Here is a 16,959-nt window from a genome sequence, read left to right as displayed (position 1 = left end):
TCTTAGTAATGGTAAACAAGTTAGTGGGAAATAATTGACCATTCCTCAATTAGCCACAAAACTAAAACCACTGTGATGCTATCTCTGACCACTCTATTGAAGATGAAAATTGATTTAGTCTTGTTCATAACAGTGAAGTTGATTCAATGTGAAACTTTCATATATTTGTTCTGTTAGGCTGTTTACCACTAAAAATTTATTTTAGGAATTTATTGCTTTCTTCTAAGTCTGCTTGCCTACTATTGTACAGCAGGTGACTTCCTAAACACATTCTTAATCATCTTGTATCTTTGTCTCATATATACCAACCATCATCGAGAGTAAATACTACTACACTGGGGAACAGATTAAAATATAACTACTTAAGCTTAGTTATGAAGGTACAGTATAAATTTTCTGGGGAAAAAAATACATATTCCAAAGACTTAAAAAAGTTTTATGTAACTGTCCTTTATGTCTTGCTGTACTTTGAAAATGCCATTGCTCTCAGATGGATCAGATGTGATTATATACAACATTTTTACCCTGATAACCAGCCACAGAGTTTGCCTCATCAGAAATCAAGCATTTAAAATATTCCAGATCCCATAAAATTAATAATTGACATAGAGTATTTTAGATTAGACACCATTAAAGTAAGTTAAGATTGCAAAGATTTTTCTTTGTATTATTTCATGTTTTACATTGTAAAATATTATGAGAAAATGCAATGAAGCAGAAATATGTAAGCCAAACAAAATTTATTTATATTACCAACACATGTGGAGCATTCCTCATTCATCCCCAGAAAGCTAGCTATGCTTGAAAGCTATGGCAGCTATCATCATGAAATAGCTGTTTCAGAAGTTTTGTGATAGAATATGTTAAGTCAAATGAAACATGTATGTATGTACACGTCACATTATGTTAAATGTAAAATGAAGTTTACATTCATGATAGAAGACAGAAAACATACTCTCAGGCAGATCTGGAATCACTATTTCCAGTCAGATATTAAACTGAACATTCTGACAAAAATAATGAGTAGATCATGAAACTATAGAAAAATGTGCTGTCAAGGAAATCATCTGAAGACACTACTTACCTTGTGCAACTGGTAGTATTGCTCAGCACCTACTCCTCCTTGTTCTTCTCCTGTCCATAGCACCATGCGTAGAGTTCTTTTTGGACGAAGTCCTAACATATAATTTTAAATGTTTTTAGTACTAAGTATTTGCTTATTTGAGCATTTGTCTGCATTTGTCACCATTTTCCAATTGCAGAAAAGCCTGTTTCCATTCAGTCATGTCTAACTTCAACGAATGCAACCTACTTCTACTCTTGGTTTTGTTGTCTACAGTATTTGGGTTTGTTTTTGGAAAGGGCTGGGGTGCAAGGAGAGAGACCATGAGAGAAAGGGGCAGTTTGTTGTTGTGCTCCTACCAGGCCTCTGATGCAGCAGCAGAGGAAGAGCAAATCTGGGGGACACAACGTAGGTGACCACAAAACATAACATAAAATAACTACCTTGGTAGGTTTCTGATACATATGCTGCCATCCTAATGGTCTGCAGTAAATAATGTGTGCATGCTTTCAGCAGATCCAAATGCAGTTTTCATGAGAATTATTATTTTTCTTGTCATGCTTAATTTATTACAATTAATTGGAAATGAACTACTCGATTTTTATGAGAAATGCTTCCCCCTTCCAGGAACTGAGAGGCACTAGAGTATTATTATTTTTTTTAATCAGACCAATGAAAAGAGACAATCTGTACTCTGGAATCTGAAATACAACTGCCTGCTGAATGTATGCAAAGCTTTTTAAAACATAGCAAACACAAGGCCACTCTGTATTTTGTTACAATAGTTCAGTAAGAAAGATAAGTTCTCAGATACATTTTGAAACCATGTCTGCTATGGCAAAAGCAAACAGATAGATGTTGCTGTCCTTTATTTATTTGATTGATTGTACTCATAAACAAATACATCTGAGACATCAAATCTGAGAGCACTGAAGAGCAAGCAGAGCACGAATAAACAGTGCTTTCTGTACAGTGTAAAGCTAATTATGTTTCAGCAAAAATAACCTCCTCAAAACTATTAGAAAGAAAATAAGCCAGATAGGAGAATATAGCAAACACTAAAGCATAAATGACCCCACACACTTCTGTGCTGAGGAGAAATAATATCAGTATCACTGTCAAAACTGAATTAATTTCCTAGCTAAAATGGATGAAGTCTACAAATAGACCTGACCTTCATTAATTTTTTCCCTCAACCCAAAGAAAATCAACCCAAAGAAAATCAACCAAAGGTTTCCTTCTAGAAATCACATTAGCAATCCTAATAACTGAAGACAGAGTGTAGAAGTTATATTCAGAATCTGAAAAACAAACAACACCTTGGCTTGTCCATTATTTCATAATGAAAGAAGCAAAAAGCATAGAATCAAGGGATTAAAAAGTGTATTTTCTAAATGTTGACCTGCTGTCTGTAAACAGACAGGTCATCAGCTCTCTTTACTTTAAAAACAGTTTTCCCCGTTCTCCCCCCCACCCCTCCATCCCAGTGGATTTCCTGCTCTTCTCCTAAATCATTACAGCATAGGATTAGCCTCCTTCGCATTTCAAATCAGCCAGATGGCCAATGAGAGAAAATGAAGATATTAAAATAGTAATCATGTTGACGTGAGGAAGATTTTAGGCACAAGATAACCACAGATGTGTCAATGGCTCCATTACAAGAGCCATTGACATTTGCAGCTTTAGCAGTGAGCACAGGTGCCAGCAAAAGGCTGTTTGTCCTAGCACAAAACACAAAGCACTGAAGCCCAGCCTACAGCCCACCACACCAAGGCTACCTAAGCGCTTGGATAGGAGATGTTTGAGACAGGGGAGCAGCATCTTCTGCCTCCTTCCAGCCATGGGAGATGAAGTGCTGCTAGTCTGAAAATAAAGATGCTGCTGTCCAACAGGGAACTTGGATGTGCTCAGCCTGGTTGCTCTCTCTTGCTCTGCCAGAGCTTGGTAAGGTCTCAGCTCACTTAAATGGAAGAATTTTGAGGTCCAAACGGCCCCTTTGTAGCTGGTCATTGCATCTTTCCACTAAAATGGACGGGAGAGAAAGCCCTGCTGAGCTTTGCAATTTCTGTGAGCAGATTCACTTGCGTGTTCTACTGAAATTAAATACGAAATCTTTAAAAGAAGAAAAAAAAAGAAGTCATAAAGTCTAGAGGCATTTATTTTAAAAACAAAACGAAGTATACAGAGGAGAATCTAATTTCCTCATTATCTTGAAGTGATAAGAGTTTATCTACCTGTTATTAAAAACACAGCTGTTCTGAGCAAAGTACATCAAATAAATCCAATATTCACAAGTAAAATTGCCAAGAATATTCTGAATGCATGCCTTTATTAAAAATATGAACCACTATACTTAAGCTACAACTTTTTTTTTTTTTTTTTTTTTAATTAAAATTACCAATTTGGGTTTGTTTCACAAAATCCACTGGTTCCTAAGTTCCTAAGGAACAAAACAGTGCCACAAAATCTTGCAGATCACAGCCCGAATGCATACTGAAAAGACATGATAAAATAACAGTTGGGCTAGGAAACTGTTCTGTGATGAGTGTCTCATGTAGAGGGGCATGTAGCAAATTTTAAAATTAAGGAAAACTGTTTCAAAATAAAACAGTGCCTCCCTCTTTTGAAATATTATATATTCTAAAGCAGAAGACAGAAGATTTTTTTTCAACTTACCCAGAATATTTAAATACATAGATTGTTTTGGAAAAGTGCAGTAGGTTATAACTGTATTCACTGGTGCATCAGTGCAAGGAGCCTACTGTGCCCTTCCTGGGTCAATCAGATCTGAAATTAAGTAACTCAAGTGGAAGTTGCAGAGCTCAACAGCTACTCAAAAACACCCAAATCCTACAGCTTCCATCCTATTGCAGCATCCCAATAAAAAGAATAGCAGGGACTTTACAGGAGGATAAACTTCAAAAGGTGATAGCTGGTACTCAGATTATTCTTTCTAAACTCAAATAACTAAGACCAAAACCAACGCATCTATAGATCTTCCTCAATCTGCAGAATAATTTACAAATTTACATATTTCCAATATTTAAAAAAAATGAGGCTTTTTTTTTTTTTTTTTTTTCCTCTACATTACCCTTAACTGAGAAACACAGTCATAGTATAGCACAAAGGTGCATTTTACTGATCAGCATCAGCACTCCTATGGCTTATCCCAAGTGAAAGATATACTGTGGTGCACCTGGGCTCCCAAGTTAAAGGATGAAATGAAAACATTTATCCCAGGCTACTTCTGCATTATACACCCTCAGTGCTGCAGTAGCTGCTTGCATGTTTTCACTGTCTCCAGGTGCTGTACTTCACGATTGCTTGACCACTTCAGCCATACTTTGATGCAGCTCTTATTGATTCGATATTCTGTTTCTTCTAAATTATGCTGAAGTGCTCAGACTTGCAGATGTCGGCAGCAAGCTTAGGTTAGCCAAAAAACGCAAATGCTTGAGAAAAAAATGGATTTGTAATTGTACTAGAAAAAAGGTATTAACTAAGAAGTCTAACGTCAACTGTCAGCTACAATAAAGTACTTTGCCAAAAGCCTTTCTTTCATACTTTACATAAGAGGTAATTACCAGCAAATGACATAGAAGTGTGTATATATGTGTGTGTACACATGTATGTACATAAATACATGTGTGTACACGTATATATATACACATTTTACATTAATTTTAAATCTAAAATGGGTATTTTTGAGGCATGATAGTGTTGATTTAATCCACGTATGTTGGTACAACAGTGGATGATCTCCCTGTGATAAGGCACTTACCAGGACAGTATGCAAAACTTTAATTTTATATCCTGCACATCTTGCTCCTGCTTGATAGATTCCCACACAGCAAAATTGAAACGTATCATCTGGTATTAGCATATATAAATTATGATAATCTGTCACATATTATGTAAAAAATAAATAAATGTGCTCCACCCTCATGATAGCACATAAACCATGAGGGAGAACTTGAACTGTGTCTTTTTTAATCAAAATAAAGATCGGTATTGTAAATACTGAATTTCCTTTAGTAAATATTTTTCCACTTTATAAACACAAATTCTTACCGATGAGAAGGATTAAGTATGAAGACACAGTGTTTTCTAAGAAGACAGTGTATGATAGCTGATCAGACTTCTTCAAGAGAAGTCATCACATTGTTGTAATACCGATCATCTTTTGAAAATATAGTGAAACAAAGGATTTTTTTACTCTGCAAACCCAAGATACTGGTATCACCCACAAAACAAATCAAATACCCGTTCAGCTTACAAGAAGCGTATTAGCATGCTGCAAATGGATGTGCATTGTCCTAGAGTGCCTCAAACTCAGCACCGCCAGCAGGCTGAGGAAAGGGATTGTCCTGCTTTGCTCTGCGCTGGTGCAGTCTCATTTGGGCACTGTGTGCAGTTTTGGGAGTCACAATATAAGGACATAAAACTACTAGGGAGTGGCCACAGAGGGCTACGAAGATGGTGAAGGGTCTACAGGGGAGATGTATCAGGAGCAGCTGGGGTCCCTTGGCTTGCTCAGCCCTGAGCAGAGCAGGCTGAGGGGAGGCCTCATGGCAGCCTGCAGCTCCCTCACGAGGGGAGCGGAGGGGCAGGCGCTGAGCTCTGCTCTCTGGGGACAGCGACAGGACCCGAGGGAACGGCATGGAGCTGGGACAGGGGAGGGTCAGGCTGGGGGTTAGGGAAAGGGTCTGCACCCAGAGGGGAGCATGCTGGAGTTCAAGGAGTGTTCGGACAACGCTGTCAGACATAGGGTCTGATTTTTGGGGTGGTCCTGTGTGGAGCCAGGAGTTGTACTGGATGATCCTTGTGGGTCCTATATACTATGATTCTATGTGACTTAACAGGTAAAACATTTTAACTTGCATTTATACAGTATTCAGTGATAAAATATACATCATGTGCTGCCAGCAGGATATGGCTGTACATAGGAAAGCAGGCTATGCCTGTATATGCATGCCTACACTATTTTTTGTTATTTTGAATTTCTAGAACCTATTCCTATTTCTTTGATATATGAGCTGCATTTATTTCCCATCCCTAACGAGTTTTAGGACAATTTGTAATAAGTTGCATTACCTGAAGAGAGGAGAAGCTCCTCAGCAGTATAAAGATGGGACTGAAGCTCATCTGTATACAGTAAAAAGGAAAATGACTGCAACCCCCCCATGCCCTCTGGAACTATGAAAAACATTAGCTATTTTAGGGCTTTTCCAGTTTCACCCTCCTCAGACCACACATAAATGGCTTAACAAAGCCTTGAACTGAGCCGCAAAGTAGAACAAATTGCACTACCAGCTCGCTCCCTTGGTCTCATACTGCTTAAAATGCTGATATATTTACTTCAGGAGCTTCTGTGGAGAGGTACATACAGATATATCACCCAAAAAACTGTCCCACTGCTGTATTTAACATCACGAACTATGTATTTTTCTGCATTATTATTGCCTAAAACTCCTTTAAAAGGGTATATATACAAAAAGGACTAAGATACATGACACAATGAACACAGCCAGTCTGAGTTTCCCCCATGCTATGCTTCCTGCTTTCTCCATTCTCTCTCCTGCTATGTCTTCTTTGTTGCACAGTTAACATGGAAATTTTCCAAGCCTCTTGTGACTTTACTGGCAGCCTTCAGAAAAAAAAACAAAAAACAAAACAAAACCAAAAAAAAAAAAAAAAAAGCAATTTCTGGTGCATATTTTAGGGTCAAATTAGCTGTATCAATACTCATTCTTAATTGCTCTGTTTTGGTTACAACACACTAGCAGTCCTTTTATGCATCATTAAAATCCTCTCCAACCTAGCAATGCTCTGTTAATTTTTTTTAATCTGGCCAAATATTCAGAGTCTTTTTCATTTTCTTTTAGATTTGATCTGCTGAAGTGTTTCAACCATTAACAGATTGGGAAACAGGCAATTTTCTGAAATTTCCAGAATCTCAGCAAATGCTTTATTTGCTGGTTTAATTAAACTGCTGGGCTTCATGGCAAGTTACATATTTTAGTTCTCATTGCATTCTCATTACACTGCCTATTTTATACACCACTGATACTTTTATTTTTAATTTTCCTTATTCCGGTCTAGACCTCAAGTGAACTATCAAATAAGGTCACTTTCACCAAGCCATGATAACTTTCTAAGCTGGTTTTCTTTCTAATGGATTGTACACAGTTTTGGTGTTGCAGTCTTATTTTCCATCGTATTTCCATGGTAGGAGTCCACACTCACTTTGCAGTTTTGGCCTTTGTTATATATGTAGCCTAAGGTCCCAAAAAAATGAGAACGCACAAATAATAACATTTGCTATCCATTCCTATTGCTTGTCTGAGAGGTCTGATAGCATTTGAAAAAAAGAAAAAAAAAAAAAAAGACAGAAATATTTGAATATTCCTAAGTATTTTAGAGACAATTACCTAATTTCTGTATTCTCTGCAATGGGTAAGACCTGTTTTAGAGAAAACTCTCTTCATCTTCTCATCCTGTTTCTCTGGCTAATTTCAAAGACTATACGTAAAGCTATATTTTATAAAATGTAAGTGATAATGCAATTAATTTAGGATGTCCAGACTTTTCCTCTGAATATGAAGAAGTTTTCATTTTAAAACAGAAGGATTTGTGCTTTCGTTCTGTTATTAGAAAAAAATCTTCCATGATTAAGAGTGCTAATATCACTCTTTGTGCTGGAAAGTGTTTGTCTAGTTAGACATTACATTAAATAATTCTAGTTAGACATTTCATTTAAAAAGTTTTTTTTTTTTTCTTCAAGATTGAGTGAAAAATAATGATTTAACAGAGAAAATCTTACTGCTATCAGAGTTATAAGCTTTGAGAAGAAAAAGCTCACTTACAAAAAATGTTAGTATTACGTAAACCATGATTATGATGTATTTGTGATTCTCTAGTGAGCATAAAGAAGGGCAACAGCTTTTTGCTTGAGAATCTGCCTTTGTATTCTCGTTAAAAAAAAAAAAGTATAATGTAATTTACTTGATTTTTCTTTGTTTTGTTACACAGGTAGTACAGGTAGTTTTGTTACACTGGTAGTACTGAGGACAAGGTGTTGGTTGGATGGGATGCTGGCAAGTGAAAAATCAACCGCCTTGAAGGTCTGCAGTAAAGAAATATGAGGTCTCCCAGGCCTTGGAGAAAGCCAGGCTGTCTGACATGTGCATGGGTCAGCTGGAGAAGAGATGTGGAATCACGAGAAGAAAAAGACAGAAAATGGACAGGACACTGGAAAGTAGGAAATAAAACAAGCTAGACAGTGCCTGGAGGTAAGGGCCAGTAGCTCCACCTTAGGTGATGCCGGAGAAGGGCTCAGATGTTGTGCTCTGGGTAGGAGGAGGACACAACTGCCACAGTCACAGAATGGGAGAAGCTTTTTGGACAGGCCTCTTGAAAAGAGAGGAGTGGAAACTGCAAGGCTTGAGGTAAGCAGGATATGTGGCAGGATTCAGATCTAGGAAGCACTGGGTTTTACAGAGCTAGAGGAGCAGGTGAGCAGCATTAATTAAGTCTGGGATTAATCAAAGAGTTGTTTTTTTCTGTTTTTAGGAGAATATAAGCTTATGACAGAATAGGAAAGGCAGATTTACAGAAGAATAAAGGTGGAGAATATGAGAAGTTTTAGGTAGATTTATTTTAAGAAAATGATGTAATATCCAAGAGGAAATGTTAAGGAAGGAGCTGTATATACAAGACTGGAGGGGAAAGCTGCAAATGATTTGCAAGTCTAGTAACTAAAAATAACACATATTAAGCCTTCTAACAGGGGAGATGGGGAGAAGAGGGTGCCACAGCCTGGAGCCCCACATATTGCGCTGCAATTGAGGCAGGTGGCAGAGCTCCTGCAGCAAGTGTTTGCCAAGTGCCTGCCTCAGAGCCACCAACCTGCATGGCTTATAAACAGCTTGGAAGAGGAGAAATGTGCTCTTCTGAACTTGGGGTTCCTGGGATTTTGAAATGAAGAACCAATTAGTGTAGTGTCATGAAGTCAATATAAGCCATGTCTACAAGAAAATATATAAAAAATCCACTATTTGCCTGTTTACCAGCAGAACAGGAAAGCAGAGCACTCTTCCATTCCCTGCTGCTGCCGCTGCCATTTCCTCCACATCCCATTAAAAAGAAGAGGACACTGTCCACCCCAAAAATGTACCTTATTCCTCTTTAGAAAAAAACTCCTTCCTGAAAGGTATCCAGAGATCTCATAAAATTCTTGTGGAGCTACAAAGGCAATGCAGGCCCCTCTCCCTCTCTGGTGTTACAAGCCGAAAACGTGTTTTGACCTTTTCTGTGTTGTGGCTCTACCTTCTGCTTCTGCTGTCCCTCTGTTTGTACTGGCAAAAGCCCAAATCTGCTACAGCATCTACACTGTCCTCAGAGCTGATGATTCAGAAACTGCACCAACCACACTTGTCTTAGCATATTGAAAATATAAACTTTAAAAATAAAACACAGAACAAAACAAGAAAACCTGACAGCAAGGACAAGATGACTCTGACTTCATCCAGAAAGGATTTCAGTATTGCACCATGCCAGCTGAGTTACAGATTTGGACCAAAAAAAAACCACAACAAACAAAACACAATAGCTTCTGTCACCTGGTTTTTAAGATTTTCATAGATAAATAAAGCACATTTTTTAACTTGAATTTCCTGGCTAAATGACAGCTTGCAGAGTAGCAGCAGTAAACAGGACATAGGGCAACATGGTTAAGGAGGGCTGTAAGCCTAAATTTACTACTCAATTAACAACTTTATGTGTCTGCAGTCACCCTCCTGCTATGTCAGCTCAGTATGGAAATTGAAGATTTAAGTATTTGCCAAATATGCATTCAGCTGTTTGTTGAAATTAAAGCTTAAATGTAGTGGTAGTGTAATGGCATGCACATATTTCACATCAAGTACATTGAACAGATTTGCAAAACATGAAAGTCAGAATAAAACGTGCAACTTTGGGGAAGTGGAAAGAATGTAAGAACAAGGAGTTACTATCTGAGATATTTAATCAAAAAAAAAAAAAAAAAGGCCTACTATAAAAGCAGTCTTTTAATGATGTTTCACAACATATCTTCTAGACAGCAAACAACTACCCCAGAGCGACAGGAAATTCCAAAACACGTTCAACAAAAGTTTTATAAAGTAAGTTAAAATCGCAGTTATATGACTTCAATTAAACCAGCAGAAAGGAATGACTCCAATATTTTTTTAATAAAATATATCTTTAGTCCTCATATATTAGCCGGTGAATTTAGAATCGAGAAGTGTAACTTCATACAAAGACTGCAGAGAACTGAACAGAAATCTGTCTTACGGTTTTTGAGTCACATTAGTCATGGGTATAACTCAGAGGAGAGTTAGAAGTTCTGTTTAAAATAAGTTTTAAGGTGGAAAAAAGTGCCTAATCAACTCCTTATGAGTTACATAAAACATAATTCATGTCGCACCTTGAAATCCTTGCATGTGTTGTTTTAAAAACACTTTAGTTTTCTATGCCTTCACGCTAGGAAATAGAAATTTGGTTGTACCAGATCCATGCTTTCATCTACAGGGAAGTCAGCTCAGGAAACTCCCATTTCCTTCTAACACTGGCAAAGAGAGGAAGAGGGGGAAGCATGCACAGAACCTATCACCATAAATTTCCCCCTTTCTTGAGTGCGTACAGATCATGGTCTAGGAATGTAGGGAGGCCATGTAAAAGGTGTGATGGCTGGGATTAGACTTTGTCAGCAATAACCCTTCCTTCATCATGCTATAGCAGCAGTGGCATGGTGCACCCTGCCCTAGCCTGCAGAAGAGGAAAATGTGCCTGGATCATATATTTGACTCCTGGTATTTGCTGTCTCTGGCACTTCCCCATAGCAAATATTTTTTATATGGAAGAACCAGGATTCCCAGAAGCTCTCGGGAGGCCCAGTCCTAGCAGGAGACTTCCTGGTCTCATGGGCCATGCAGACATGACGGGACATGAGCTCAGTGCACAGGAGACAACACCAGAAGCAGGGAAAGGTTTACTCTGTGCCACAAACCATCATTATAGCTGTCTGAAATGCAGGTGCCTTTCAAGAAGTCTCTACCAGCTACTTCAACACGGGCAAGATCTTAGATAGTGATAACACACGTTTCTGTTCGAGTAGCTGAGGGGAAAGAGGGTACGTTTGTGACTTGGCAAATTCACAGCACAGTCAGTGGATTTCTTCAGAGGATGAACCAGGTAAAGACACAGACTGGGCAGCAGTGGGTGGGCATGTGCACATCTGGGCTTTGGAGAACAACACGAGCTGGCTAGCAAAGGAGTGTTGAGACCCAAACACAGCCATGTAAAGGCAGAAAGCACATTTCTGGGTAAGGGGAGAGAGCTTCTGCATAAATGCTGCTGAAAGAAACTCCGAATGTGATCAAAAGACTGTTTGATTCCTCCCCTGTTAGCAGAGGTGAGACTGAAAATCAGCTAGACTGTAGTGTCAAGTAGCAGCTCCAATCAATGGAAAAAAAAAACAAACAAGCTGAAATTTGGCTCCAGCTGTTTCAATTAAAAACAGACACAACAGATACAATATCTGAAGTTTTTCAGAAGAAAGCAGTGAAATTCATCAATTAAAATCAACTGCATCTCTAACGCCAGTGGGCTCTCTACTGCATTTAAGGGGCATAAAATGTTATGCTTGGAAGCCACCACATGATCTCATGCTAAATGCTTTTCACTGTTACTCTTGTTTTTCAGTTCCCCAAGCTTCCTTTTAAGGATAAAAGTCCCGTGTTTGTATTGCTGGAGGAGAAGGTGGCTTTGCCAGAGAGCTTCACCCACGTGTTCCCCAGGAAGGGCACCTGTGGCCTCGGGTGGGAATTGCCTACCTGGGCCAAGCGATGCAGGAACACAGGAGCAAAGATTAGGAACAAAGAGAAAGCAATGGCTAGAGCTCTGAAATCACTGGATACATGCCACCTGCTTCCTGCTCAAAAATACCATCAGCAAGTATTAGTTCTGAGCAAGACCACCAAGGCAGCAGAAGGCTTGAAATGGTGGGAGAACAGAAACTCCTCCTTTACAAAAACAGGCAATCATCATCCAGAGTGGGACCGAGTGCCACAGGCTGTCAGTCCAACCTAGAGAGCTAAGTGAAGGTACAATGTGGCATCAAGATAAGTCTTGGGGTAGTTTTATAGGAACTTTTTATGAACAGCTGTTTAACTAGTCTTTCACCTCACCTGGAAAGGCAACTTCTTTTGTAAACCTCATGTGATGCAGGGACATGAAAACTTGTGTTTTAAATGACACCAGAGCTGTAATGACTCTACCATCAAAATGCTGAGGCAAATGGCATTGGCGATCTCCAAAGAAGCCTTTTTTGTACATGAAGTAACAAATGTAAAATTGGAGAATTACAAATCCAGCCTGAAAACAGGACAGGTTTGAGGTTTCAGGACTGTGATTAGTAACGGAGCAGGTTCTGCAAATTGAGAAAACCCCAAGTTTCTTGTGTGCTGTCTCTCCTACAATTTCCAAATACCCTCACACCACATCACAGCTCGTGCAATACCCTATGGGTTACATCTGTTTAAAGACAGGAATCCCTCAGCTGCTTCTCCCCAAAATACCCCCAGTGCCTTCCCATTGTCTCTAAATTACCCCCCAAAATACTCGCACAACAGTAGCAGCATTTGCTACTACCCCACAGAATTTGCAGACACAGGCAAAAGAAAAAAGACCTGGTGCTTACTCCAAAGCTACACGTGTGCTGATTAAACAGGCATTTGTCGTCATTCATAAAAGGATAAAAGCGGAGTTTCTTCCTGCCTTTTCCTCAGCTGGGACAGAAAGGCACTCATCCATCTCTCCTCAATCACTCATCTGCAAAGAACGTATCAGAACTTCATATTCTGAATATTTCTATGCCTCTATCAAATGTAGTTAGAATTGATCAAAAGGTTAAAAACTGAGGAGGGCTGGGGAAGGCGGCAGCTGACAGACACAGCTGCAGGCAAACTGCAGCACAGTTGCACAAGCTTACTGCCTTGCAAACCTTGTCTGCAGTACTGAAGGGCAATTTTTCAAGCATCAGAAGTCCTCAGATAATCGTAACAGCCACAGCCCCACTGATGGAAAGGGAGTTTTCCAGTTCAGACCAGCTAAGGCGCCTTGGTGCCTTTAAAGATGTCTCTATTCCCATAAAAAAAAAGAAGGAATAAAGAGCACCAACTGGCCGAAACTTTAATCTTTCTTCACATAAACAACTTCTGTGGAAATGCCTCCAGTTCTTTGTTTTTTTTGAGCAAATTAACCACGAAGTAGCTTGCCAGTGTTCTTGCCAATCAGTGGCGTATATAAGCTTCAAGAATGCTAGGAAAAAAAAAGTGCATATTTTTCTTTCCCTTGTGCTTCGTTAAACTTCAACGTTAACTGGGAGAAAAGCCCCATTTGGATACCATCAGGCAGAACGGCCACGAGTTGGTGAATGTTTCTGAGTTTGGCTTCCAGCAAAGCAAGCAGTGGGCAGAGCATAGTGTGGCATGACAGCAAGCAGAAATTGATAAGGGTGCACTGCGTGAAATGCTTCTGTTCACTCAGGTCAGGAGATGCCTACAAGCTGTGCTGGTACCAACATGTGCACAGGCCAGTGCAGACATTTATCAGTACACTGTAGTAAGCTTTTTTTTTTTTATTCTAGAGCGAAGCTACAAACATCCAGAACAGAAATGTGGGGTTCGGTTTCTGCATTGGGTGGCTGTGGAATAGCCACTTAGAGCACGATTCGCCTTGCTGTATCGTAATCCATCTAAAAGTAGGCATTTACTCTGAATTTCCTGCTTGTATTTTGTCTCTGGAAAAGGAGGAGAGACAAAGGCACCTCCAGAAGATGCTCGTTCTCATCATCTTGGTGCGGAAGATGCAGAACAACTCGCCCCCAGAAGATGCTGCTTCGTCTGACCCAAGGCTGACTCCTTTTGTCTCAAGAAGAAGCAACATTCACGTGAAATCAAAGAGTGAAATGGAAAAAAATAAAATAAAATAAATCCTACCAAAAGGAATAGGTTCCATTTTTTTCCCTCAAAAAAGTTGAAGTGTTGAAGTCTCTGTGTGAAGCTACTTGAGACTGTGCTACTGTTGTGTGGTCTTACAGTGAACATCCAGCTAACTGTTACAGTGTCTGGAAATCCACAAAAACACCATTAAGAAAAAAAAAAAAAAAAGATATGAACATAGCACAGAAGCTGTCAGCTCAATTAAAGTAAAATAAAAGCCAACACTGAAGATTCAGAAAATATAAAGCTTAACACATTCAGTACTTGATTTATTTAGAAATAAGAGTAAAAGCTGTTAAATATTTTAACCAGAGCAAGAAAATAAACTTCATCACTTAAAATGTAATTATTTAAACAATTTTAATGATTTTAAAATGAATTTCATGTATTTGGTCCTACGCCAACAGCTACTAAACGGTTTGGGGAGGGGTTACGTTGAAAGTACAGAATACTATTTGAACTACAATCCTTCTTCAAGTAATGCATGGAATTACCAAAATCCTAATTACCAGGCATAACTTGTGTCCACTTGCCATGCCCGAGGGTCACAGTGGTATCATGATGAAGTGCTATTAGATCACCTCTGAAAAAATTTGCTCAAATAGCATAGTGGTATCTTGCTTTTACGGAACCAAGGGGCTACAGCAGACATGGAAGCAGTAGTCCTCACTACACATAATGGAAGTTTTATTGTAAAATTTGTATTTCAGAATGTCCACTTCAGCTTTCAGATCACGTATCTGTGTTTCTCAGATCAGTTATACAACACACAGATGCAGTTTTCATGGCTATACAATGCGCCATGACCTTAAGACTTCCAGTAAACAGCCAAAAATTTGACAAGTGCATCAGATAAGCCCGTTTAGTTGGCTTATTCCCGTGTATTTATGTCCACAGTTCCAGAGACAATGCTTGGAAGTGGCGCACTCTGAAAATACAACTTAGGGAATTGGTTTTGGATAAAGCTAATTAATTCACTTCTCACACAATCTGCACATCAGTCACTTTGCTGTCATTTTTTGGGGTCGGATTTTATATGCACCGTAAGATATCAAATCTGCACTAACCAATCTACTATGGAAGATGAAAGGCGCTGTCCCACGTGGCTACCTACAGGTTAGCTTGGATGACCCAGATATTCTCTCCCAGTTGTACATTCCTGCAGAACACTGGTATAACAAGAAGAGCTTAACACAACAGCTAACCAGAACAGAGGGCATCAGCAAAGGCTGAGACATTTCCCAGCTGAGAAAACAGCATTTCACCACACGTTGTACAGCAAACACACAAGTTACTACTAGAGGAAGCCAAATATTTGAACAAGCAGAGAGTGATGCATTTCATTCATGCCTGAAAGGAAAGCCAGTGAATAAGAATTATACGATGCCACCATGAATTTGCCCTTAAGACGCAAAACAGTTTGTTCTGAATTGAACAGAATCAGCAAATACAGACACAATTTTTGTTCCTGGAGGTGGAGGGAGCATAGGCAATTTTCCAAGAATCATAAAAAAAGATTTAAAAACACTAAAAGAAAGAGTAGGCATGGTTTCTTCTGTAGAAGAATCTTTTTTAGTTCACTTTTAAAGAACAAAAATTAAAACACATGCGTTTTGTTTTCAGTCACATACAGATATGCCAGTTATTCTGAGACTGGAAAAATGAGAGATAAGGGGCTCAAATAATGCAAAATAAAGTAACAGCAATACACAAAGATGTCTGATGTTCATCACTGCAGTATGAGTGGCTAATCTCATAACAGAGCTTGTCTACAAAGAGCTCTTCAAGAAACACAGATTGTTCAAGTGCACAAATCTTTCTGATTAGAAGCAGGAAAGGCTAGTTTCTTATTTAAACTCTGCCAGAGCCAAGAGCAGGAACAGCAGCTGATTTTATTTTTTAAAGGAATACTTAGAGCATTCCTACTGACCACAGGTTACAGTTCTGGAAAAAAGGAATGATGAGGAAAAATAGGTTCCATCTGATGAAAGCATCCACGGATATCAACGCAACAATCTCACAAGTCTGTTTTGATCTAGTTTTGAGGGGTGTAGTGACAAAAGCCCATATGGAAGTAAAAACAGCAAAAAAAAATACAGATCAAGGAGTAAGACTGGAATTTGCACTTCAGAGATCAGAAATCACATAGCATACTACGAACAGCAGGACACCAGACCGGATTTCGAGAGGCTAGGTGTAAGGAGAACACAGGCAGATGAACTGGATGTTTCGTTCATGACTGATTTAAATACAGTGCCAATTAGGTCAACATCTAGATGATCTCTGGCAGCAGTATCTGACTGTAGACCAGTCTGGGAGACGGTGGGAATGAATTGCATTCCCACAGCTGACCTTGGAGCCACTTTACGATGGCTGTGCCACACTCACCCTCCAGCCTGTGAGGAACTACACCATCACATTACTTGATGAGACAAAATATTTTGACAGGACACTGTGGTTAAGTTAAATTTGACAGAAGTATATCCCTGTAGTGATGAGACTCAGGTGTGAGCCTCCTCTGTCCTGGATTAACTTGCCGAGGAAATCAGCTGTAACAGCCCAAAAACAGAGTCCAAGAACACAGCAACATAAAAGAAGCATGAATGACCAGGAAATCAGCCCTAAAATACAAACCTAAGAGCCTATCATCTTGATGGTCTAGCTGTATCTATTAGCATTTGGTGGAACAAGTCTAGGCAAGATATAAATTTATTTAGGAAGAACATTCAAGGAGAAGGGACTCTTAAATATGAATTCCTGTTATGTTTAGACTCAGTTTTGATGATTATCTTTACACATAGGTGAAAAAAAAAAAGAAGACAAGAGCCAGCATCATGGTATGGATCCAGTCAC

At 39.1% G+C, this 16,959-nt stretch overlaps 1 protein-coding gene across 1 annotated transcript in view; it reads right to left on the bottom strand.

Moving 5' to 3' along the window:
- CPQ (carboxypeptidase Q) overlaps nt 1–16,959 on the bottom strand; it is a 153,476-nt gene that overhangs the window by 41,411 nt on the left and 95,106 nt on the right. Inside the window, exon 6 of the mRNA XM_084306787.1 lies at nt 1,085–1,176. Within this exon, the coding sequence (XP_084162913.1) occupies nt 1,085–1,176 (92 nt within the window). The remainder of the gene's footprint in view (nt 1–1,084; nt 1,177–16,959) is intronic.

This window comes from Netta rufina (genome assembly GCF_964035555.1).
Source record: "Netta rufina genome assembly, chromosome: 2".
Lineage (NCBI taxonomy): Eukaryota > Metazoa > Chordata > Aves > Anseriformes > Anatidae > Netta > Netta rufina.
The sequence above is the reverse complement of the archived record's forward strand: the minus strand, read 5'-3'. Positions and strand labels throughout refer to the sequence as shown.